At 28.4% G+C, this 25,785-nt stretch overlaps 1 protein-coding gene across 3 annotated transcripts in view; it reads right to left on the bottom strand.

Moving 5' to 3' along the window:
* The window catches only part of LOC136985734 (unconventional myosin-Va-like), a 162,929-nt gene that overhangs the window by 101,859 nt on the left and 35,285 nt on the right, over positions 1-25,785 (bottom strand). For 2 of the 3 annotated variants that reach the window (XM_067283071.1, XM_067283073.1), the window contains exons 9-16: positions 25,235-25,353; positions 21,684-21,815; positions 20,661-20,794; positions 15,197-15,278; positions 14,326-14,466; positions 14,048-14,254; positions 8,943-9,071; positions 2,580-2,764 (exon numbers count right to left, since the gene is read on the bottom strand). In XM_067283071.1, coding sequence (XP_067139172.1) covers positions 2,580-2,764; positions 8,943-9,071; positions 14,048-14,254; positions 14,326-14,466; positions 15,197-15,278; positions 20,661-20,794; positions 21,684-21,815; positions 25,235-25,353 — 1,129 coding nt within the window. Of the gene's footprint in view, positions 1-2,579; positions 2,765-8,942; positions 9,072-14,047; positions 14,255-14,325; positions 14,467-15,196; positions 15,279-20,660; positions 20,795-21,683; positions 21,816-25,230; positions 25,354-25,785 lie in introns of those variants that run through there. The other variant, XM_067283074.1, reaches the window with a different exon arrangement.

The following is a 25,785-nucleotide window of genomic DNA, read 5'->3' as shown; positions in this document are numbered from 1 at the left end:
TAACAATACCATTAGTCGCAGAATTCAGCACATGGGGAGGATCTTAATATACAATTAATTGAAAAATTAAAAAAAAGTGAATTTGGATTACAACTCGATGAGGCCACAGATAATAATAAGGACGCACACTTGATTTGTTACGTACGGTTCTTAGATGGTAATTCAATCGTTGAGGACCTTCTCTTTTGTAAAAGTATTACTGGAAGTACAAAGGCTCACGATTTGTTCGAGATCCTGAATATATTTATGGTTGAAAATAATTTAGAATGGACAAAGTGCGTTGGTGTTTGTACTGACGGTGGTCGTTCAATGTCCGGCTCTTATGGAGGATTGCAGGCGCTTATTCGAAACAAAGCTCCAGATTCAGTTTGGACCCATTGCATCATTCACAGAGAAGCACTGGCATCAAAGTATATGAGTCCTCCACTAAATATAGTTTTAGAACGTGTAGTAAATATAGTAAACTATATAAAAATTCGGCCACTGAAAGCAAGATTTTTTTAAAAAATGTGTGAAGATATGGGAGCCGAATACACATCTTTGTTGTACTACTGCCACTCACGATGGCTCTCTCGCGGAGGTGTATTGTCTCGTACGTTCCAATTACGGCAAGAAATATACGCTTTCCTTGAAGAAGAAAAACATGAGTATGCCAAACACTTTGTGGAAACAGACTTTTTGATTAAACTCGCATATCTATGTGATATTTTTGAAAAGTTAAATTCGTTGAATATCTCCTTACAAGGACGCAATATGCACATTTTAAAGCAAACAGAAAAGATTTCAGCTTTCAGAAAAAAATTACAGCTATGGAAAATAAAAATTAATAAAGAGTGTATCAGTGATTGTTTTCCCTTGTTGCACCAGTTTGTAACCTCCAATGAAATTAATTTGTCTTGCAATATAAAATCCATTTTTGTTGATCTTATAAATCAGAAAGCTTATCAAAGTTGATCAGAGCTTATAAAAAAGTTCGAAAAATACTTTGAAGCAGATATTGATAAATTTACATGGATTCAAAACCCATTTAGAGCCAAGACTCCATCTGAATTTACTTCTTTAGAAGAAGAATCTCTTATTGACTTGTCTTGCGATAATACTTTAAAGTTAAAATTTGGTAGCATGGAACTTTCTGATTTTTGGATATCAGTAAAAGAGGAATATCCACTGCTTAGTGGTAAAGCTCTACGAATATTAATTCCGTTTGCAACATCCTATTTGTGCGAAGCTGGGTTTTCGGCAGTCGCAGTAATAAAAAGTAAATATCGCTCGAAAATTAACGTTGAACAAGAAATGAGGGTCGCCATATCCAATTTTATTCCGAGATTTGAGAAGTTGTGTAGTGAACATCGAGCCCATCCATCCCATTAATAATTTTAATAATGTTAATCAACAATAAACGTTCAATAAATTGTTTGTGAATTCAAAATTCGTGTTTAATTTATTTTTCAACTAACCTAACCACATGGTGGTTGTCCAGTCTCAATATAGATATTACCGAAACAGTTGAAATTAGATATTTTATATTATCCCAAGGAAAATAGTAAGTATCTGTTTTTAATTTTTCGCTGTTAAATGGATAATCGCTTTTGAAAAGGAAAGTTTTCCAATTTTTCAAGTAAGTCAAAAATTTAGGGCGTATAGATGAAGAAAGTCAAAAAATTTAGGGCGTAGATGTATTAAGGGCGCCGCGAAAAAATCCGATTATTTAGGGAGCCGCAAACCGAAAAAGATTGGGAACCTCTGATCTAACTCAAAAACACCTACTGTCTTTATTTCATTAACCAATTTTTATTTTATTATCTAAGGTGGAAAGGGTTCCACCTAAAAATTCTCTATAGACAAATATTTGTGTCTATGGAGAATTTTTATTTTTAATGGTTAAAAAAAACTTTTTTTTTACACAATTTTTGGCAAATTGAAAATTTTAATATTTTGGTACCATATGCAACTGAAAGTGTTCTATCATTTACTACAATTCAATCAAAATTGATGCTCTCACAATGTTAAAAACATCTTTTTAAAATGACATCCTTATGGTACTATCCAGTGTTCAAAAAATATTTAGGAATTTAAAATTTTAAAAAACCTATTATTCTGAAAATTAATGTTAACTAAACATAAAATTATAATTGAAGTATTTATTTAGTTTAACATATTATCTGTTAGTTACTAGACAAATATTTTAACAACAGTTTATTCAAAGAATTGCTGTTATGATCAAATTTTTGTTACAAAAATATTTACATATTATAATCATTGTACATAAAATTTAATAATAGTCTTAAAACATAAAATGAGCATGAATGTATTCTTGATACTCTGTAAGAAAAATTTAGCTATTTGATTTAATAAAGTTGAACTGTGTTATACTTATTTCAATCTTTTTTCATTCTTGTCATTAGTAAAAAGCATAAAAATTGATTTTTGGAGTAATTATAAAAATAATCTTTTCAACTAAATTATTTATTTTATTAAATATAAGTTTTTCTAGAAGCAAAATCATTAGAAATACTATCCATTAGCATGACAGTTTCAAAAGCTTTTAAATTTTAACAATAAACCATAATAATTCTTACCTTGATGGAAAGCCAGCAGCACTAATTCGAACAGTTTCAAGTACACCACAAGCTCGCAATTGTTGCACAGCTCGACGAGATTCAAAATTAAACTGAGCTTTATCATCATTTGGTTTTATACATCTTACATAATGGGGAGTAGTTGAATTTAATGTTGACATTAATAATCCAAGTGATTCTCTAAACTGAAAAAAATATACTTTAATATTTAATACAACTTACAAACACAATCAGTTTTATATAGGTAAAAATTTATTGTAACATATGTAGACCTATACTGCACATGTGTACATGTGTTTTATTTATTTATTCATGCAAAAGTAAATCAAATTACTTTATTTTAACTAATATATTCAAGATTCCTACTCAAATTTTTTTGTTTTAAATTCAATGATTTTCCCTGACTTCCCCTAAACCAACTTTGTACAAGTTTTCTGACCCTCACATCCCTTTCAGTGTGGCCCATTGACAAAATAGAACAGCATTTGACTTACTATGCATATATGCTATTGCTTCTTCAACTTTTTAGTTACTTATTTTTTATAATTAAGTTACGTATTTTTTATAATTGCCAAATTATTAAAACTAAAAATAAAATGTTTTATTAGATTATAATAGTTTATTCTGTCATTAATTCCACAACATAAATCTACATGGCTTTAAAAAAATAATAAAATCATTTATTATTCATTAACAAATCCTGTTAATCCAGGGTATTGGTGTATTATTGAAATATTTTCCTATCATGACTGTTTTGTCTAACTTCTAAAACACTTCTTTATATTATTTTAAATTATTTTAACTAAAGTTAATAGTTAAAACAGTTAATAGGATAAATTATGTACATTTACAATATAAATAATTTTATTAAAACATTATAATTTTTTGAAATTACTTGAAACTTTAAAACAGCACAACTCTGAACTCTGGTAATTAATACTGGCTTTAAGTGCTTAGCCCATCAATGGCTAAATGGCTAAAACACTGGTAGTTGGTTGCAGGTTTGCATCTCACCAGTAGGCTGACTACATGAAGTTTTCTGGATTTTCTTCATAAATCTATTGACAGCACCTAAGTAGAGTCAGTTTCCTATAGAAAGTCCTCCTGGGAGGCATCTCTCCGTAACAAACTGTCTAAGTATTGCATTGCCTTTTCCTATCAATCTATCCATTCTGAGATACTTAACTGCTTTCCTTATTTGATATCATTGAAAGCATTGTCTGAAAACACTAAAAATTTTTGTTCAGTGTGTAGTACTGAACAGTAAAAATTTTCAAATTTAGGTATTTGAAATAATTCAGATTTCTCAACAATGTGTGATCTGCAGGCCTGCAAATGTGTTGACAGAAATCCTTGAGTTTAGAGAAGAAACATATTATATTGTACAAATAAAAAAAAATGTTTCTTGTATCATTTATTTTATTAAAACACACGTTAAAGTTTAAATTAAAACCATATAAAATTATTTAAATTAAATTGTTTAAAACAAAGACATTATTTTAAGAAACAATTATTTTTTTTATACATATTTTCATTAAATTCTACTCTAGGAAGTCTGCCAAAAGTTTATTAAAGACATCTACCAGAAAAAGATAAAGTTTGAGAAACACTAGGTTAATACATGCCATTGAGATATTTTGTACTTAAAAGCAGCTAGTTCTAACAATTTTTTAAAAATTGTACTAGGTTTTTCTTTTACAATTTAAATAAGGATATACTGTTGGTAATAAGAATATTAAAACTATTACAGTGAAATGTTGACTTAGTCTGTGGGGTGTATATAACAGAAATGTAAAGAATACACAAATGCTACTCATCAATTTTGCTTTGTTACTATACCTAAAGACCAAGTTCTTAAGCAATTCTTTACACTTTGCACAATATCAAATGAACTATTTTTAATTTTTACATTTTTTTTCAATTTTAGATTTAATAAGCAAGTCAATTGTAAATTTTAAAACAGCTGTATTAATTATGCAGCATTATGAATTTGAGTGAAAAGTCTTATAATAATCTAACATTGATAAAAAATTTTTTTAAATGTTTTAACATCTCTTTTCTCTTTGTCTCTCTTTAAATTCCTCACAATTACCATTTACTCACTCAATTTGAGGGCAGGCGTGAATAAACTGATAAAAAAATGATATCAAAGTACAAAACATGATAATTTTAATTTAGATGGTATTATTTATCATTTTTTAAATAATTTTGATGCATAACAAAACAATTTCTGATTTTTTTTCTAGTTTCATTATTTTATAGAGTTCAGGCAATTTATTAAAGGATAAATTTAATAAATATATACTTTGTACATGGATTATACAGGATTTGTTAATGAATAATAAATAATGGCTTTTTTCTAAAGCCATGTAGATTTATAGTTGTGAATTAATAACAGGATAAAAAATTTTAATTTAATAAAATATTTTATTTTTTATTTCAATAACTTAGTAATTATAAAAAATTATGTAACTGAAAAAATAACTAATTAAAAAATTGAAGAAGCAATAGCATATGTGCATAGTAAGTCAAATGATGTTTTATTTTGTCAATGTGCCATACTGTATGGAATATGAGGGTCAAATGAATTTGTATAAAATTGATAAAAGTGAGGAAAAGTGTGGCATTTTTAAAAAATTTGAGTAGGAACCCTACACACAAAAAACTATCTTGCAGTTATTTATAGAACATATCAAAAAAGTATGTATGAGAGAAGCAAGAACAATTTTTAATTTGCAGATTAGCTTCTGATAAATTTCCCTTGCTTATATTGAGAAATTATGATGTTCTTGAGATATAACAGAATCAGACAAAACAAAAATTCAGCACAATTTTATTCATTTTAATTGATTTTAATATACTTAATTTTGTTACATGGATTTAGTTTAGGAAAATATGAAGTGAGAAACTGATTAATTTGTTCTATATCTGTTTGCTTGTGACCTTTGTAGTATTATCTGTTCTTGCCTTAATTATCCCATTTCTCATTGTTCATATCCTGTCTCCTGTGCGACATTTTCTTTCACTTCTGTTACTTGCACTCCATTTTTTACTGTCTCTTCATTACTCCAAATTGAGTCATCATTCTGTAGAATACAAATGTTGTGTAAACTACAACATGCCACTAAGTTCTACCATAAGTCTATGGAAGACATATCCAAAAATTTCAACTTTCAGACAAGCTAGTTGCTTGTCTGAAGGCTGAAGTTTGTCTTAAGATGAGCAAATGTTCTCTCAATAGTCTGTCAACATGATGATAACTTATTGTTAAACATAATTTTAGATGATGAAAAAGCACTCTCTCTATAGGAAACTATTAAATACTTTGAAAGTTTGTATGCCCCATCTCCTATGATATGAAAAAATTAGCATTTGGAAAGCCATCACCACCATCACCACTGAAAACTCAATGATCTCTTTGTATCTCTTAAGTATTGTTCAGTCATAAACAGATCAAACTTCATCAATGTAACAATCAATAAAACACATTTTCTCATCACCTAGTCCCTGTAAAACTATGGAGTGTGGCTGCTTGCCTTTTTAATAATTTAAAATTTACATGTTTTGATTATTTTAATTCTCAACATCTTTCCTTTGTTCTTGTCTTCCCCTTCTAACCTTTCTTTTGTCAACGTGAGAATTATGTTACGAGAAACATCAAGAACAATAAAGAGGACAATGATGGGTCCAAAGGGGAAAGAGTAACTGGAGATTCTTAAGCTCGATTTCAGAGAGAATGCATAGAGGTCTAGTCAGTCGGAGAAAAAACAGAATGAGAGAGCAAAGAAAGTTAAGCTTCATCAAGTACCATGTAGCCCGATGGGATATAAATTTTATTAGTGCTTCTTTCCGAACAAGAGACTTTTGATCATCACAAAGTTGGATAAGCAACAAAACTATATTTGTGACAAAAGACAAAAAATCAAAAAGCTAGAAGAATTCAAGGACTCCATCTCGCAAGCAAGGAAAAGTATCCCAACAAAATCCCGGGTATTTTTGCTATTGATCTTCCTATCTCTATCCTTCTAATTTCTTATCCTACTTTCCTCTTATTTAGATTGTAAGGTAGTTTTAAGGTAATATTAATTTCAGGTTACTTGTTACACATGAAACATTTTTCTTTTCTTTTTTTTTTTGGTCTGTAATCACGTGCACTCCCGATGCAAAATTTTACTTGTAACCAACCTTAGTTGGGATCCTAACAAAAGATCCTGTGAAACTTGTTTTGTTCTGTGTGAATAAAATGTATTAATTGTATCTGTTCATTATTTATGTTTTGGTATTACACTCTGTAGCCTATATTGCTTTCATCAGCATTGTATATCAACACTCAATCATCACAGGAGTAAAATCCTTTTCTATTTATACATGCTTGGAGTTCCTCTAAAGGGGCCTTGTTATATGCTTCCCATTGAAACAGCCAATAACTCCATTAATACCATATTTCATAGCAAACATCTGAGCAGTTTTCCTCGCTTTCTGAGCTGAAAGCCAATTTATAATATGTTTTTGAGTATTCAGAACATTTATAGTTCTAACAATTCTCATCAGGCACTTCCATGCAGTCCTTCAACAAACTCCAAATCTGTCTCCAACTCCTCTGTAATAATTATAAAAAAGAATAGTACACTTAGTACAGTATTGTCTCAATAAAAGTCAGTTTGCTTAATGATACCTGAAAGATTCCTGATTGACAAGCAGCCACAGTGACATTAAAAGTTGCTGGTCAACTGACAATAATAGGAAAAGGAAGGAATGCACTATTATTTCTTTTTATTGTAATAGAACAGGAACAAGATCTTTCAGTAAATTTTTGAAAGTAAGTTGACTTACTTGAAAGTGTTCTTTAAAAACATCTGGCCTATATTCCAATACAATATCCAAAACATAGTTTGTTATTTTGCATATTGATTCCTTTCACTTCTTACTTTTATACTGTGCTAAATAATTAACAAAAATGAATTCTTTTTCCTTGTATTCTGAATCTAAATCTGATAACATCTTTAAAATCACTCCCAAACATACCACCATGATGGGTCCTAATTGTGTACTATTGCATATTGTATTGTGTATAATGTATTGTATATTGTGTATTGTATACTATTTTTATATTGTGTGCTAGTTGCAAAAAGCCAACTATCAAACATGACAGAAGCAATCTACATCATGTGACGAAGACTGATCCAAGCTTACAGATTGATCCATCCAAAACAAGAAGTATATGCAGCCTAGGTGTGTATTTGTTTAATCACAAGAGTTTAAATATGACTTTTGATACAGTAAGATTTCTTGATTCGGTGCAGAATTATTCCCTTTTATATAATAATTCCTATTTTAAAATTATAAGCAGCGTGATATAGACAAATGTATGCATATTAAAATATATTTTCATATAAAAGTTATTCATAATTCTAATTTTTCTTTTGTTCACAATTCTTTGACAAGTTCTTTGCAAGATACTGCCTTTCACTTTACATTATACAGAACAGTGCAAATCAACTTAAATGTAATAATAATGCTTGCACATTTTTTGCATGAAAGAGTGATTAGCTAATCATTACAATCATAAGCTGAATCCTTGTGACTTCACTTATAAAGGCATTGTTCCCAGCCTAGCTGTATTAAAACCTAGAATTTCATAATGTGTGACAACACCACACAGGTCAGTTGTATTTCACTGTCAAGGGTATTGTGCAGCAAATGCAGTTTTAAGAGATTGATAATTACATCAAAGATACACCTTTGTGTATCCTCTATTACCACATTTGTAATTTGTTTCGAAATAAGATTATTACACTTTGTTTCTTAACTCCTGAAATTCATTAGAAAACTCATATGCATATTAAAGAGACAGCAAGATTAAATATTGTTCTAGCAGCTTAATTTTGAAGCAAAATGTTTTCCCAAAAATCAAAACCACATATTCAGGACAGTATGTAAACCAAATTAGGTTGATATTTGCCCAGTAGTTCTTTTTTACAAAAGAGTTCTAAACACTTACACTTTAATTATGATCACCTTATATTAAGCTGATGATTACAGTTAATAGCAAATAATATTAAATCTTATTGATGTACCAAAATTACAATATTTTACTGAAATTTGTTCTAAACTGTGAAATTTTCCTTGTTAGTCATATTTTCAATCTATTAATGTGGGGATGTGGATTTTGAACTCAATCTATCTATCATAACTTTAATACATGATAAAAGTCAAAGATTGATTCCCTTTTCCTATCTCTGCCCCATAGCAGGAAAGACTTGCCCACAATAAGCAAACCAGACAGTTGTAATTATTTGTCATATATAATTTTGTTCAGGATAATCAGATTTTATTTTGTTGAATATCTTATATAATAAATACCTGTGATCCAACAGTTTTTTTATGTTGTTTTTGAGATGATTTAGATGGAGCTGAAGACTTTGACCAAGATGCAGGCTTTAATTTTTTATTGCATTTATCTTCTTCAAATAACTCAGCAACCAATTCATACTAAAAAATAAAAATGCATGGTTATAAATATTTTTACAAATTAGAAATAAAAAGACTATACTATTCTTTTATTATAAAATTTATTAAATTTCAGACATTTAGATAATCATAAATTTTTACTAATATTCAATATTTTACATACAAGTTTTTAATTAAAATAATTATATTTTACAGATGACTTTTTTTTATTCAAACACATGCAAATACATATAAAGTTATCTAAAAGTATTGAATGTACTGTACAAGTTAAACTATTATTTCAACATTATAATGCAAAACTATATTTAACAAAAAATTGAATTCAAACAGAAAAAACTTTGTGGTTATTACTATGCTTCTTAATAAATATGCTAGTAATAACTGACATATTTATTAAGAAACAATGAAATCTCGATCAAATTAAACAAATGATTCATCCAAATCATATATGTACAAGAAATCATTTAGTTCTTTAAATGTGTAATAATCAGCAAAAGCTTTGAAAATTTTTCTATAGTTTCAATATTCACTGGATCTATTTACAAGAGACAATTATTAGAATATTTACTATGTTTACTATATTTACTTTCCTGAAACATGGTAGATATTGGTTATTTTATTATTTCAGAAAAAAAACAACAATTCTATATTACATTTGAAAAATCCAGGATACTAAAGTTCATTAAAAACATGAAGATTTTATCTTTTATATAATTTACTAAGATTGTAATCTCAAATACAAGATTGAAAATAATTCAATTATTTTATTCTAGATTAATGTTTTAAAATAAACATTCTAAATAATTGCATTTTTAAAGTTTTAGCATGTAATGTTTTTCTCTAAAAACAATGTATACTTTATAAGTATTCAATACTCAATAATTCAAGAGTTGGATAAAATAGCATTATTTTATCCAATTCTTCAGAGAGTTGAATAAAATAATGCTATTGCATTGTCACTACTGCTTTTCAGACAACAAAACTACAATCTTAATAAAAAAAGTTTAATAGACTAACTGTAGTCACTGTAAAGTCAACTACAATCTGTGCCTGCAAGTTATAGTATTAATTATGATTTAGAATTAATTGCTGTTAAGATGAAAAATTTTATTTTACTCAAGTTATGTTATGCAATACTATTTTATCAAAAATGTCTTTCATTTCAGGCCTAGGAGTGCTATTTCCCCTTTGAAAAAGTGAGAAAAGTGAGTTGAAATACAGAAAAAAGTGAATAAAAAGTGAGTGCAATAGTGATAAAACTCAGCAAAATAGCGGTAAAAATTGTTATTTTCTTTTTATTCTGTTATGGTTAAACACATTTTAAAAATTTCTGTATATACTGTAATATAGTAGCCACTTGTTATATCGCGTTTTTTTGGTCTCCCAAATTTTAAAAGCATTTGAGTCAATTTTAAATTACCAATTTCCACTGAATTTCTATTTGCAATGAAATACCAGAAAGAGCTAAATATGCAGAACAGGTGGATAGATGGATTGTCATTTGTTTCCTTTTGATGTAAAAGTTGTTTATTTATTAGTTTTAAGTACAGTCTCCTCATTTACAAGTTCCTGTGAATTCGAAATTTCATACCTTTATGTGAATTAACGGCATTGCGTCAATTCACATAAAGGTGTGAAATTTCGAATTCAGGGCATAATGTGTAAGGAAAAGATCTCTCTAATTCTGAACAAAAACTTTAAAATTTTTATACAGTAGTAACTTTATTTTGCTTTTTAGAGAATTTTTACTCTAATTTTATAAGTTTTGATGTTCTATTATATATTCAATATTTATTTTTTTAAATTTTCAATTACAGCATTTATAATTTTTATTGAAAAATATAAACTACACGAATTTCTAATAAGCGATTTATATAGTACTGTATAATAAAATCGCAATTGATGTTTTGTTTTTATATCGACAGTATTTGTCTTTCAATGTCATTGTTAAAGAAACAATAATGCTAAATGGGCGTTCATGGTTTCGATGTTTACGTAAACGTCAATTAATTCGATATAACCTACGAATAAATTCAGGATTGAAAAACTAAGCTTATTTTATATCAGAAACACTTGCTGATGAAAGAATAGTGATTCCATAGCATGTATAATCTGTTCAGTAAAAGCCCAGAATTTTTATTACTCGGTTATATCGCGTTTTTTTTTTTCTGTCTCCCGATAACCAGTGGCTTCTGTATTTCAAGTAAACCATGAATACTTGAAAAGTCTTTGGCTTCTGTAAATAATCAGTCATGAAAGATGATGTTCTTTTATTAAGATTATTCTGCATGTTATCAGCTTCCTTCTTTTTCGCTTCCTCTTGCTTTTGACCACTTAACACTAATAAGCATCACACGTGCTGCTTGTACTTCATTCATGTTCTTGCTGTTAATAGCCTTCTCCAGTTTTTTTGTTTGCTGCTTCTAACAAAACTTGGACTGTCGCATGTATTTCATTTTCTTCTACATTTTTCTGGTTTAAACTCAGTTGCAGTTCCATAATCTTCATGTTACGAACAGCTTTCTTTTGTTGTTCTTCAAAACATTTCTGTGCTCTTTTTTCCGTTTCTCTTATTCTTTTAACTTCTTTTCATTTTCCAATCGTTCTTGATAATTTCTATGCACCGAGGAAGCTAATTTCAGTCGTCCTTTGTAATAGGTACAAGGTGTGGGCTTTGGTCATACATGTTCAGTCCCTCCTTAACAATCAAAAGTGATTTTTGATTGATTTTTGTGAAACCGTGTTGTATTATTCTTAGAAGTCTCGAACACAAATTCGTGTTAATAACAACCACATGGCTTTTTTCCACCTTTATAAAGGTGGAAAAAAGCTATGCGGTTGTTATTAACACGAATTTGTGTTCGAGACTTCTAATCAAAAGTGAATTAAGCATTCTTTCCAACACTGATGCTCTATCAGGAGAAAGTGCCCGGCATAAAATTGATCCTCTCTTTCATGGGAACGGGATTTTCGATGCTGATTTCACTAATTTGGCTATTCTCGGATATTTATCATTATCAGAAACTGTTTATTTTTTAATGCTTTTAATATTTACACATCGTAAATATTGATTTCAAAATAAAATAATAAATCTGAAATAAATATACAGTACTCCAAATAATATAAGTAAAATAATATTTTATTAATGATTTCATAAATAAAAAAAACTTTTTCCTGCAGATGAATAAAAACCAACATCGTTGCAAAGTTGTTAACCTTTGGGAAGCATGTGAAAATCTTTCTCACAAGCAATTACGTGTTGTACTTTTTACAACACTTCGAATATTTTAATTTATTTGGTAAATTTTATCTGTAAATATGAATTTACATTTTCGTTTACTTTTTTAGTCTCTCAATTAATACACAATTATAATCGGCATAAGAGAAGATTAAAAAATGGATATTTCACAAGCAAAGTAATCACACATTTTATGAAAATAACACTTACTATATGGAATAATTATACTTGTAGTCAATTTAAACATACATTTATGGAAAGATGTAGATGTGATTTAACGTTAACAATATGCTATGAAACCATTAAAGTAATTTTATTAAACTCAAGTTTATGAAATTATTTAAAGATAAATCAAGTAAAAAAATATTTTTGTAAACGACAACTCCATAACCCGATTGTTAATTAAAACCAAATAATCTGCCAAATTATTGGGCTATAACCAGGATAACTAAATGGTCAGAAACGAAATCTTTTTTAGTGGTAGGAGGTTACGCTACTATCTCGTGTTAATTTTAATAATTATATATTTTGAATTTAAAAGCGGCAGCAGTGTTGTCAGCTTGAGAGATTAATCCCTCTGCGTAATGTGTTTTCCCCTGCAAAAGGACTTTAGTGATTTTCTTAGAAAACAGCCAAAACCGCAGGGATGCTTAGAATACTTATTTTTAAACTCTGTAGAAGGAAATGCAATTCGGATAAGGTAGATTTTGGCGAATAATGAAAATATGGCATGAGTACATAACTTTACTCAACACTGGCTTCTGAATTTGTAATGAGAGGGATTTTTTAAGTGCATAAAAGATTTTTTTAAATACGTTAAATAAATTTTTGTTTCCTATAACCTAACGACACTGAGCGGGCAGTTGCAATTTTGAGTCTGCTCAGGGCCGCGTATTTTCTTCTAAAAAATTCTATTCTGATAGTCCGATAATTCGCAATTCGTTTGGCTTTAAAATTATTTTTGGTTTGTCCCACATCTTAATTAAGCATGTGAAAATGACCAAAAAAGTGAGAAAAGTGAGAAAATGACCTGAAAAGTGAGAAAAGTGAGGATACTTCAGAAAAGTGAGTACAAGTGAGAAAAGTGAGCGACTCCGAGGCCTGTTCATTTCCAAGTTAAAAAGATTTTTGACATATAATAATAATTCAGATAGCAAATCATTCTGTTCTGAAATTTAATTTCTATTTTACAGAGGATCTATTATAGACAGGTTTTATTGTACTTAAAGCAGTTAATAATAGTATATGATAACAATAAAAATGCTTATGAATATTCCATAAAAATAATAAATTTTACCAAGTTTTTCTCTTTAATGACCTTACAGATACATTTCTCTACTTTCTTGAAGACACCAAAAAAGCAGAAAATATAAATAAAATTACAGATCTTAAAAAACAGTAACTGGAAAATTTTCATGTCAAATTAAATTATCACTCAAATATTATGTGAACAGTAATAGATTAAACCCTTAAGCATAATATTTAATATACTGATATTCTAGTGCTGTTTTACTTTAATGCAATTTTCTATTACTTTTTAAATTGTAAAAATTTTTATATTTTAAGAAAGTTGTTATTAAAATTATTTTGCACAATACCAAAACTATAAACAGTTTACCTACTAATAATGTTTTTAATTATTGAACACAACTATTATACCAAAAACAAATATCATGGATAACTTTTATATGAAAGCATTACATTTAACTTTTAAATTTAATAAATTATATTTTGTTTTATTTTATAATAAGTTACTTACATGACTTGCAGTTAAAATATTAATATGCTCCTCCATCACTGTATCTCTGTTTTTTTCTAGAAATCCAGAACATTCATACTTTACATCATCAGCAAAATGTTTTATTATAAATGCCGTATTTGAAAGGCGAGGTTTATCAAAATGTTTCCATTTTTTACAACAGTCATATAATTTCTGACACCATGTTTGATCTGTACCCTTAGGCATCTGTATGAAAATAATAATTTATACTTTGTTTTTTTTTTAATTAATTATATTTTACTGAAACTTATACAAACCTTACACTCTTCATCCAACAAATCTAAGATTCCCAATTTACTTTCAATAAGATCAATACAAGGTTGATTATCGTAAAAATCAATAAATTTCCATTCAATTTTTTCCTTTACATATTCTTCTTGTTCCAATTTAAAAACATGCTATATTACAGAAATAATTAAAATATTCATTTCACACACAATAAATACAACAGTAATAACTTAAGTAGCTTTAAAATTTTTCGCTGGATGAAAATATTTTTTATAAAATGAAAAGACAGTCGCCTCCAAAAAATAATTTTTAGTGGATCACCATTTTTTCCTTACATTGTTCAAGAATAAAAACTTTTGGACGACCCGACCTTTCTTTTTAGGCTTCACGGCCGCCCAGGAAACAATTCTATAAAAACACAGGAAAAAGTCCAATTAAAATTATAAAAATTTTCACAAATATTGGAATTGGTGACCTTACGACGTCTTGAGTTGCATCCATGACTTCCAGTCGGGATTTTCGGACCTTATATCCACTTGTAAATTTGCGCTGTAAAATGTAGATTATCTTGTCCTCCCTCTGGCGGCGAATTATTATTAAATTTTTTAGTTTTAACAATTTTTCCAATATTTGTGAAAATTTTTATAATTTTAATTGGACTTTTTCCTGTGTTTTATAGAATTGTTTCCTGGGCGGCCGTGAAGCCTAAAAAGAAAGGTCGGGTCGTCCAAAAGTTTTTATTCTTGAACAATGTAAGGGAAAAATGGTGATCCACTAAAAATTATTTTTTGGAGGCGACTGTCTTTTCATTTTATAAAAAAAAAACTTAAGTAGCTGTTAAACAAATATATGTGAATGCTAATTTATAATTTTTTTTAAATATTAAATGAAATTACTTACAAGATTAAACTGCTGTTGAAGTTTTTCATTTGCATAATTGATACAAAATTGTTCAAAACTATTAATTTCAAATGTTTCAAATCTGTTGAAAAGTTTTAAAAAACATTTTAAATATTTAAAGCATTATATATAATAATGGAAAGCTACTGTTAAATAAATTTTCTTTGTTATAGTGTATAAAAATATTAATTGTAATTGCTAATTTTATTTATTTGAAAAGCAAATTGAATTACATTACTAATCTATTCTTGCAACCACTACTTCTAAGATATACTACCAGTAACAGAAACCATTTAGTAATTATAAAATTTATCAATTCTTCAACTTAGTTATTAATTTATACCAGATAATAAAATACAGTAGAATTTAAATAAAACACATTAAATCACAATTACTAAATTAAAAATTATTATAGACAGACTTGTCAATATAATTCTTATTTAGCATTCTTTTAAAAAGCATATTTTCATAAAATCGAAAATTTGTTTAATTCATATAAACAAAATCTACAATAAAGTGCATAATTGCATTCTTCTAAGTCAACTGAATAAATAATTCAAACAATCATTAAAATAAAAAAATATATTAAAAAAATGAATATGAAATTATCCATTACGGAGAATAATTTTAATTCTTGTAATAAACAAACCAAACGTTTATATCATAAACATACTGTATTTGTATTATACAAGAGAAGTAATTACACTTGTTTAAGTGTAATCAGTGATATTTTTACAATACAAATATTTTGTTTTTCTAAACTTGCTTTATGTAAAGTTAGAAAAGCAAATTACAAAAGATAAAAATTATATCTATCCAAAATTCAGACACAGTAAAAGTTATTAATAATCTTGAAGTGTATTGTGAGAATCGAACAAATAAAAGGAAACAACTCAAGGATGACATCATCAGAAGCTAGTATATGTCAACTTTCTGACCTGAAAGTGTCAACTTATGCTTTCTCAGTATCAGTAGTGACACCTTTTCCGTGACTTTTAGTCACCTCTAAGGTATTTGCTGCTTTGAATATGACAAGGAATGACCGATTCCAATCAGTTATTGCCTGTTCTTTCAATTATTCAGTTTAGTGTGTTTCTGTGCTTTTTTGGATTAGTGCTCTGCTGTGCCCTTGAATTCCTCTACATTCCTCTACTTGCTGCTTCTCTCCCAAACTGCTGAAGGACTACAGTGAAAGACTACATTCTAATGAACTTCAATGGAGATGGGGGATTTTAGTTTTGGTTTGTGAGGTACCAAAAATTTGTAATCTGTCTCAATGCAAAATGCAAATACCCTGTGTAATGTGTTGTACTAACTTTATGCCATCTAACAAATGTTTAAGTGTAGTGAATTGTGTTGAGTGAATTATTTCCAACTGAATCTCGTCCTTTCCTACTTTATCCTCTTACTATAGTCTCACATACAAGACCGCATTATTGCCATCCAGAAAAATGCTGAAAATTGTGTAGTAGGTGTAGAAGTGTCAGAATTAAACACCATCACAGAGACCTTACAGCAGGGTCCCCAACCCTATGCCCGCGGGCACCATAGCGCCCGCCGATCATTTTACATGTGCCCGCCGCTGTGCGACCACGATAAAAATAAAAATATTTCAGTTTTCAATAAAATGCTATGTAAAAGTTATTTCGTTTTTAATGATTAATCACTCAAAAGTAGAAATGGCATCCAACACAGATAAAAGCACAAAGCGAAATGCGACCAATCTCTTTTTCCCCTTGCGCCAAATCTTCACCAACCAAATTTCCCATACCTGAAATGAAATAAACCGGTCCGTTCTGAATATCATAAAATCAAAGTAACAGATGAACACCTTGACGATTGCTTACGAGCAGGAATATAATCATACTCTCCTAATTACGAAGCAATGGCCAATTAAATGCAATGCCAAAAATCACATTTACTTTCAGATTTATATTTTTTATAAAGAATTTTTATACTTTGTAGATTTTGTATGCATTGTTTAGTAATTACTTGTTTTGTAAAAATTATTGTTAATAGTCTTGTGTATGTTTTATTACATTTTTGGAATTAAATGTTTTCTGTACATTATGTGTATGTATTATTAACTACAGTAGAACCTCTATTATCCGGACTAATTGGGGATGAAGGTAGTCCGGATAAGGAAAATCCAGATAATCGAAAAAATAATAGTTGACAGTAAAAGACATGCACATACAGTATGAATAATTTTTATTTGTCCAGACTTACATATAGCTTCAGTATTAAATTATTTTTTATTAAGAAATTTAATTAACGATTTTTGTTTAAAGCTAGCTGTTCTTTTTGAAGCTGCTAAATCGTGAATATTTTTAAGACATATAAGTTGTCCCGAGTTACACTCTTCTTAGCTCTCAAACCACTTCATTGCGACATCTAAGAACTGAAAAGCTTCAGAATGTGTAGGACCATTATCTCTTACTTCGGAAATCTCTTCTTCATCTTCTCGATCTTGTTCATCTGAGGCAAATACATCTTTAATTATTTCCTCATCATTCAAAATTTGGAATCCGGGATCGTTCGCATCGCAATTTAACCACTTGCTTACATAATCTTCGTCACATTCGACACATATTGAAATTTGTGCTATTGCTTCCGCAATGTCTCCTAACCACTTTCTACTGTGTTACTGGAATTTACTAATGGTCTTTTCAAAATTTTGTTCCATGCCTTCTATAAACAAACAGTGTCGCAATTTTCCAAGTGCAAATCAGCAAATTCGTACAATTTTTGTTAATTTTGTACAATCCGGATAATCGAGGTTCTACTGTATGTCCAAATATAAATTCATCTTGAAAAAATAAATGGTGCCCGCCGTCCGGCCAGTATTCTAGAATGTGCTCTTAGGTACAAAAAGGTTGGGGACCCCTGCCTTACAGTATTGTTGAAAATCAGAATTAGTGGCTTTCTATTAGAAAAAGATTAATCACCAGACTACATTAGACATTGAGAGTATAAATACAAAAACAAGATCTAATATGATCTTGTTTTACTATTTATACTCTCAATGTCTAATGTAGATCATATTAGATCTTGTTTTATATGGGGGTTGCTTGTCAATAGGAATCATGTAAAATAAGTTCCACATAAACTTGTGCTCCACCCCAAATAATCCCGGATAGTTGCATAAACACAACCATTTACAATCAATAGAAAATGTTAACATACATTTAAAAAATTTACTGTTAAAAATGTTTTTACTGTAATAAATGACATTTTAGTCCAATGTATCTAAATTTAATGAAATCTCATAACAACAAACCTTATAATTATAAACTTTTTAGAATAACAAACTTTCAGATTTCTCCCAACTCAAGCTCTGTAGGAATCCACAACAAAATCTTTCAGTTCTATACATATATTTATAACAAACTTTCAGTTTAATGTTCCTTTTCTGACAATCCCACAGTAACATAATTCCCAAAACTTTCACTTAACAGTCACAACTGCATTACAACTTCTTTCCCTGTTTTTCACTATTGTCTTTCAAATGATAAAGAACCATATCCAAAGGAAAAGCTCTGAAGCAAATAATGCATGTGTAGTATAAAGAGGCAAAGACATTACCTTAACAAAAGGTTTTATTTGTGTCTAAAATGCATGACTGTTACAAATTCAAATGCAGCGAGAAACAGTGCTGCCAGTCCAACAGACTAACTACTGTGAGGAAAAGTGTTGCCATACTGGGACACTACTACAGCATACATGTGTAATACTGCCATAAAAGGCATTAACTTCCAAAAGTAAAATTTGAAACAGAACAGTTTTCATAATTGATATTAAAAAAGCTACAAATTTCAAAAAATAAAACATTTTGTTGAAGCAACATATGGGGCTATCCCAATGACAAGCAACTTTCTTACTTTTTGTGCAGGTAAGTAACTAAAACATTTTTAGGTGGTTAAATACATTTTAGGTTAGGACATTCAATCAGCTAAAATCAGAAGAAATTAAATTCCTTTTTTTTTTGGAGTTAACGCATTTTGTCTTAGTTCTTATTAGTCTCCTGTTTTTAAATTTCTTGGCATCATTCATAAAAATTAGGCAGTTTAAATAAACAGATAATGTTGTTAAATTTGTCAGCTATGCTGTCAGCACTCTCACCAACAGCTTAGCCTCAGTAAAAGCTACAGTGGAACCTCACTTAATGAGCATAATTTGTTCCAGAATCTTAGTCGTAATGCAAAACACTCTTTAAGCAAAACAATTTTTTCCCATATAAATTAATGTAAAATACAATAATGCATTCCATGCCAAAAGAAATACTCAAATATTTTATGTATAATGTTTATTCAAAGAAAATTATACATTGTTAACGATCGTGAATCATCTTTATCTTTTCTTCTAGTGCAAAATGAACCAACCTGGAATGTAAATTTGATTTGCAGAGAACAAAAAAAGTAATTGAAATAATATCTCCGATAAACACGCCAAATGATATGGCCAAACTCTTGAGCTATGTACAGGTTATAATTAAATATTAGAAATTAATTAATTTGAATAGAGGTAGGCAGTTATGCTGCCATCTTGTATTAAATTTAATAATTATAAATAATTAATTTAAAATTAATTATTAGCACATAGCCTTTACATACTTTGGCATATCATTTGGCATGTTTACTATATAACAAGCAATGGTTGTTGATGTTTATATGTAATATGTCTGAACAGAGGTTTGGAAAAATGTGCAATCACAAGCGACACTAAGATGCTAGCAGAACAAGTGCTAAACACAAACTGATGTAGCATGTGCACAATCTAGGACTTTCCCTCTCTTCATCACTTATGTGAAATGTCACTGGTTAAGTGAGTCATTTTTTTACAATTTGTTTTGCTCATTATGGGAATTACTTGTTTTGAGAGGTGCTCGTTAAGTGTACTTGAATCACAGAGGTAGGGTGGGTGGCCACTCCCTCCTCACACTGTCACAACCCTTTTGTCATCTCCTTAGATCTTACTCTCATTTATAAATCTAAATTATTTCAAATATTAGGTTATAACAAAATAAATAAAACTAACTGAAACTTTGAATGGTTTTTGTTATACAAATTTCCCTCATAGCTTGAAGGGTAAAAACAATTTCTTCTTCAGACATATAGAAAAAAAATTTACAGCTAAAAAAGCTAAATATCTTAGGATTGAAGTGTAATTTTCTATAAGAATATCATATCATATAATATCATATATATGATATTAAAATGGTTTTATAATAATTGTTCAACTTGTCATTTTTTATCATAAAATCTTAAATTTTACTCTAATGTATATTTTTCAATTTAGTTCATTTTTGTATCAAAGCAAAATACAGACTGCATCAGAGTAATAAAACTTCACTAAATGTTCATAAAAAATTAACTTCAATTTCTAAATAATACAATTTTATACACAATTATTAATTTTAATAAATTTATTAAAAGTTTATTTTAAATTTTAATATAAAACATACCCATAAATATCCAGTACACCAATGAAACGATAAATTTTATCACTCAATGCCAAAGATTTATTTATTTGTGACACAATCCAATTGAACAAGCGAGAATATATATGTTTTGCTAAAGCGTCTCGAGTACATATTGCCTAATTTTTAGATAGAAATCAAATAAATATTAATAAAGAATAAAATTTATGACACATTAATTTATTAAGTTACTATTCATTAATAACATTTTTGAACAAAACATTTCTATTATTTCAATTGAAAAAATTTTTTAACCAGTTCATAAATTATATCATAACAATACAAGCAAAAAGAAATATATAAATATCTAAAGAAAATTTGTTGTTTTAATGAAAATTAAACATTATTAATCAGAAATTAATTCTTTGTAATAAAGTTCTATTTAGAATATCTGTATTTAATTTACACAAACATAATTTAACCATATACCATATTTTACGGACTATAAGATGCTACGGACTATAAGACGCAGCTTAATTTTTAAGCAATTTTTAAAAAAAATACCTATAAGATGCTACAAACTATAAGATGCACCTGAATTTTGGAGGCAATTTTTCGAAGAAAAAAGAGAGTCTTATAGTCCATAACATACGGTACATGTAATTATTCATAAATTAGTTTCACAAATTAATAAAAATTGATATGCTATATTGTTATCTATTTTATAAGTCAGTAAAGTAATCTTGCTGTAAAAATTAAAACACTTATGTTTTTAAAGTATAAAAACTACAGCTATTTTAAGCATTACATAGAAAATAACTGTGTTCAAACTAATCAAATTTCTAATGTTATAGAAAAATGAAAGAATCCAGTAGGTATAGGGTGTATTTAAATCTGTATTTTATGAACAAATACAATATAGTAAAAAAATTTATGAAAAAGTTTTAATACATCTCTCATTATAAAAAATTTTATTATTTATTATTCAATTAAAATCTATTCTAGTAATATTTTTTTAATAAAATTATCAATTTAAATCTATTGAAAAATTAATAAATACTTGCTTACTTGATCTGCAATCATTGGTTTTGTAATTATTTCTCTCATGCTTTGTATTTTTCTATTACATAGCCATATTCTCATTTGATCACAATCAATGCCCAATAACTCAGACATAATTTTGATGAAAGGATCATTTTCCTTTAAGAGAAAAATCCATTATATATAAATCAACCATATATATTATACACTTAAAAACTTATTTTAAAAACATTCTAATTTATGCAATTTTTTTATTTAATAATTAAATTAAAAAATTTTACTTTAGGCAATCCAATATGTTGAGAAGCATTACTTTTAACTGTTCTTGATACATAATAAATTTCATAAAATCAATAAATCCTCATACAATATTAGATAAATTTTCTATGTTCTGATATGACCAAAAAAAATCTTTCTGTAGGTTTTTATTTTGCATTTAACAAGCCATTCTAAATATCATATGAATGATTTTAATTTTTTTATGCATCTGTTCTGAAATTTTTTTCACAATTTAATTTAAAAAAGAAAATGATATTTTTATGACTCATAAATTTGAAATTGTTTTGACAAGAACTGTACTAATATTAAAATTTAATTTCAGTTAATCATTACTTTTTAAAAAAATTATATCAAATTTATCTTTTGTTGTATATTTAATACTGTCTTATTTAAATGTGAAATAATTGTATTTGTAAGTATTCATAATTTGTTTATGATATTAGGTAAGTATTCAAACTATTATGTCTTTACTTAAATTTTTAATGAGCAATTATTTATTGTGACATCGTCACAATGCTGAGCTGCAATTTTTAATTTATTTAATTTAAAATATATGCTCTTCACCTCAAATTAGTAGTGGCTTTCCCCTGTCCTTCATATTTTTCCTTTAACAATAGAGTCAAACCAGTCATCTATCTAACACTTTTCAGGAAAAAATTTTTGAATTGAAATAACATGACTTCTAGTTTGCACCAGAAGTTCATATATAGTTAATTGGAGCCTCCTGCCCCTAAGGTTTTCATGTATGGCTTCATCTTTCATCTATCTAACTCTGTTCTCAAGATTAAGGAAAGACAAATGGACAGATGGACAACAGTGGAAATTTATAGGTCTAAATTTTTCAAATTGTATCCAGATTGCTCTCATGACTAGACCATAATTCCTAATATTTTGATATGGAGACACATGTTCTTGTTGTTCTTGTTCTTAAAAAAATTCTACATATTTCAAAATTTCAATGCTTTACTTCCTATTGTGTTTTTAGGATGAATCATCTTATGGGATAACATGGCTGTCTCTCTTACCTTCATTTGTTCTCAATCTCTTTTTGTTGTCCTTTTGTTGAAAATAATGGAGACAGTAGTACTATGAAACTTTAACTGTAGAAAACATTAAGTTGGAGTGGCAAGATCAAATTCAATTCAATAATAATGATTTAGACAGCAATACAGGCAGTTTCAGAGTTATGATGGAGATCTATTTCTACAGCTTGATGTTCATCTTAAATTGGTTCACTACATCCAATTTCACTTCCATCCTTTCATTCCTTTTCTTTGAAACATTGCCATTAGTAGAATCAACCTTACACTTGGGAATCATAATAAAGAGCAAAAAGATATAAAGCATTATACACTAATGTAACAAAAAAACAGGCTAATGCAAGAACAATATACCACAATGGCACTCAACATGGTCTCTCTTTCACTCACTTAACTGTATTTCTACACGACACCAAACAATAAGTAGTTCTAACTTGCATCCCATACCTATGCTGTTAGTGTTCACTACACCGACATCATGTCATAATTTCAGATCATCATTATATGTCAGAATCAGATTTATTATAAATAGCATTGTAAGATCAGATTGATATAAACTCGGTGCATCGTAACCCAAAAACTGCCTGTATCCATATTTAATTCTACAATATGTTGGACAAACATCATAACTTAGTTGCTTTGAAGATGGTATCAAGGACATAAATGGTGCCAAAAACTTCAGTCAGAGGTTGGAGTTATCAACAGATAAAGTGATTAAAATATACATCAATATAGGATTTTCCATAATTACATTTTAGGATTGAAGAAATTCAAATCTTTAAGGACAGGAATCTGCAAAGAAAATGTTTAGAACAGAAATCACTGACCCACATTGTTCCAAAGAGTCAAGCATCTCCAAATGACTTTTAATTCGAGAAAGGTTAACGAAATAATAAGATTACAAAAATACCAGATAGTAATTAGGATCAATGATATGCTTATTCAATTTCTCAGGAGCCAGTATGTTTCAGTACCAGATCTAAAATCTGGCTGTTTTCAGATCCTTATCAACAAGGATTAGCACCTCATCTTTGAAATCTGCACTTCTTGGGCCAAATTCCAACTGTGCAGGATTTAAGAATAGTGGACACTATGTAGTGTCAAAAATTTTAGCTAAATATTACAGGAATTATTTTAGCTTTCAAGATAATGTGATTTTTCCCAGACATTGCAAAAACACATGGTCTTGGTTGGTAATGTCATTGAACCAATTAAAAGGAACCCTGACCAATGTAGATGTTGTTTCCAAAGATTTCAAATGACACTAGAGCAGGGGTCGGCAACCTGTGGCATGCAGGACAATTTTCAGTGACACATTGATTGAATAGAAATGTAGTAAAAATTATTTTTTAATTATTAATTACACATTTAAATGAAAGTCAATAGTTCAGTGAAGGCCATGGTACATTAAAAATGAATCTCTTGTTTCTATATTTCTATTACAGCACATGTGTTTATGCTCTGTATTGCCATCTACATGTTATGCAAGCACTTCACATGTAAGAACATAGTTCAATTAACAACTTAACTTCAAAATTATACACTTTTGAAGTCCGTTATAACCAAACTAATTTTGATAACATATATAATAAACTTGGTAGAATCGTGTCAGCACTTTGAATAACACTATAACTTACATTTGGCACAACACTGCTGAAAGGTTGCAAACCCCTGCACTAGAGTAAACATTTAACATTTAAATAATATTCAAATACTTATAATTATGCGAATCCATACTATTCCTTATTATCCAATACTACTGTTCTACAAAGATTCCACAATAACAGGAAACAGTTGTTTCTCTCAAATACAGAAATCATAAATGAACACTAAAAATACTGAAATCTTAAAAAATTCAAATAATAATGTAATTTTGTGTTTTTACATTATTTTACTATTTATAATTATAACAACAAATTTTTATAAACTATAAGTAAATTGGATTGAAAACAGATAAAAACTTTTAATCCTATAAAAATTTAATAAAACAACATTTTCTGTTAATATTTGTACACAAGCATTGTGTACAACTATCTTAAGTTTTGAAGCTAGCTAAAAAAATTAGTCAAAAATATCCATTTTATTAATTTTTTTTATGGATTAAAAGTATACTTTTCATTAAAAATTTGTTCATTGATTCACTCATCAGAAAGATGTAACCTGATTTATCAATTCTTTAAAAAACTGTTCAGTTCAATCACATTAAAATCTGTATTGATATTAAATAAAATCAAAATCATTAAGAGATGACATACTAACAGAAATGCTACAGCTTTCGCTATCTCCTCTTGAATCTGCACTAATTATTCTAACATTACCAAGATGAAGGATTGAAGCAAGTATTCTAAAAATCATCATTTGCTGCTTATCAGAAAATCCTGCAAAATAAATATTAATTTCAATTATATAATAAACTTAATACATATAAATATAAATTTCTTTATTCAATTACACTAATTTTAATAATTCTGAAAACACTCAATCTAAAATTGTTCTGATTTCATTTAAAAAGCTACCAAACTTGGATTCCACATATATCTCATTTTAATGGATCAAAGAACAAAAGATTTTTTTCAGGTCCTGCCAAATCAATGTAATTTTTACCTCCTTTTAGCAGATCCATTAATTGGAATAACAGATTTTTCTATCCCAAATCTATTGTAAACTTTGCATTTTTTCAACATTTAGTTAATATTTGGGTGTTTCTGGAAATTTGTAGTGTTTGATGGTGCACTTTTTACATTTGGGATATGTACAATTGAAGAACTGTACAAAGAGTGTCAGCTGGTTGATACAATTTAGGAGGAGTC

Source organism: Centruroides vittatus, unplaced genomic scaffold, assembly GCF_030686945.1.
Source record: "Centruroides vittatus isolate TY-2023 unplaced genomic scaffold, ASM3068694v2 contig_976, whole genome shotgun sequence".
NCBI classification, from domain to species: domain Eukaryota; kingdom Metazoa; phylum Arthropoda; class Arachnida; order Scorpiones; family Buthidae; genus Centruroides; species Centruroides vittatus.
Note: the sequence above shows the minus strand (reverse complement) of the source record. Positions and strands in the feature narration are given on the sequence as shown.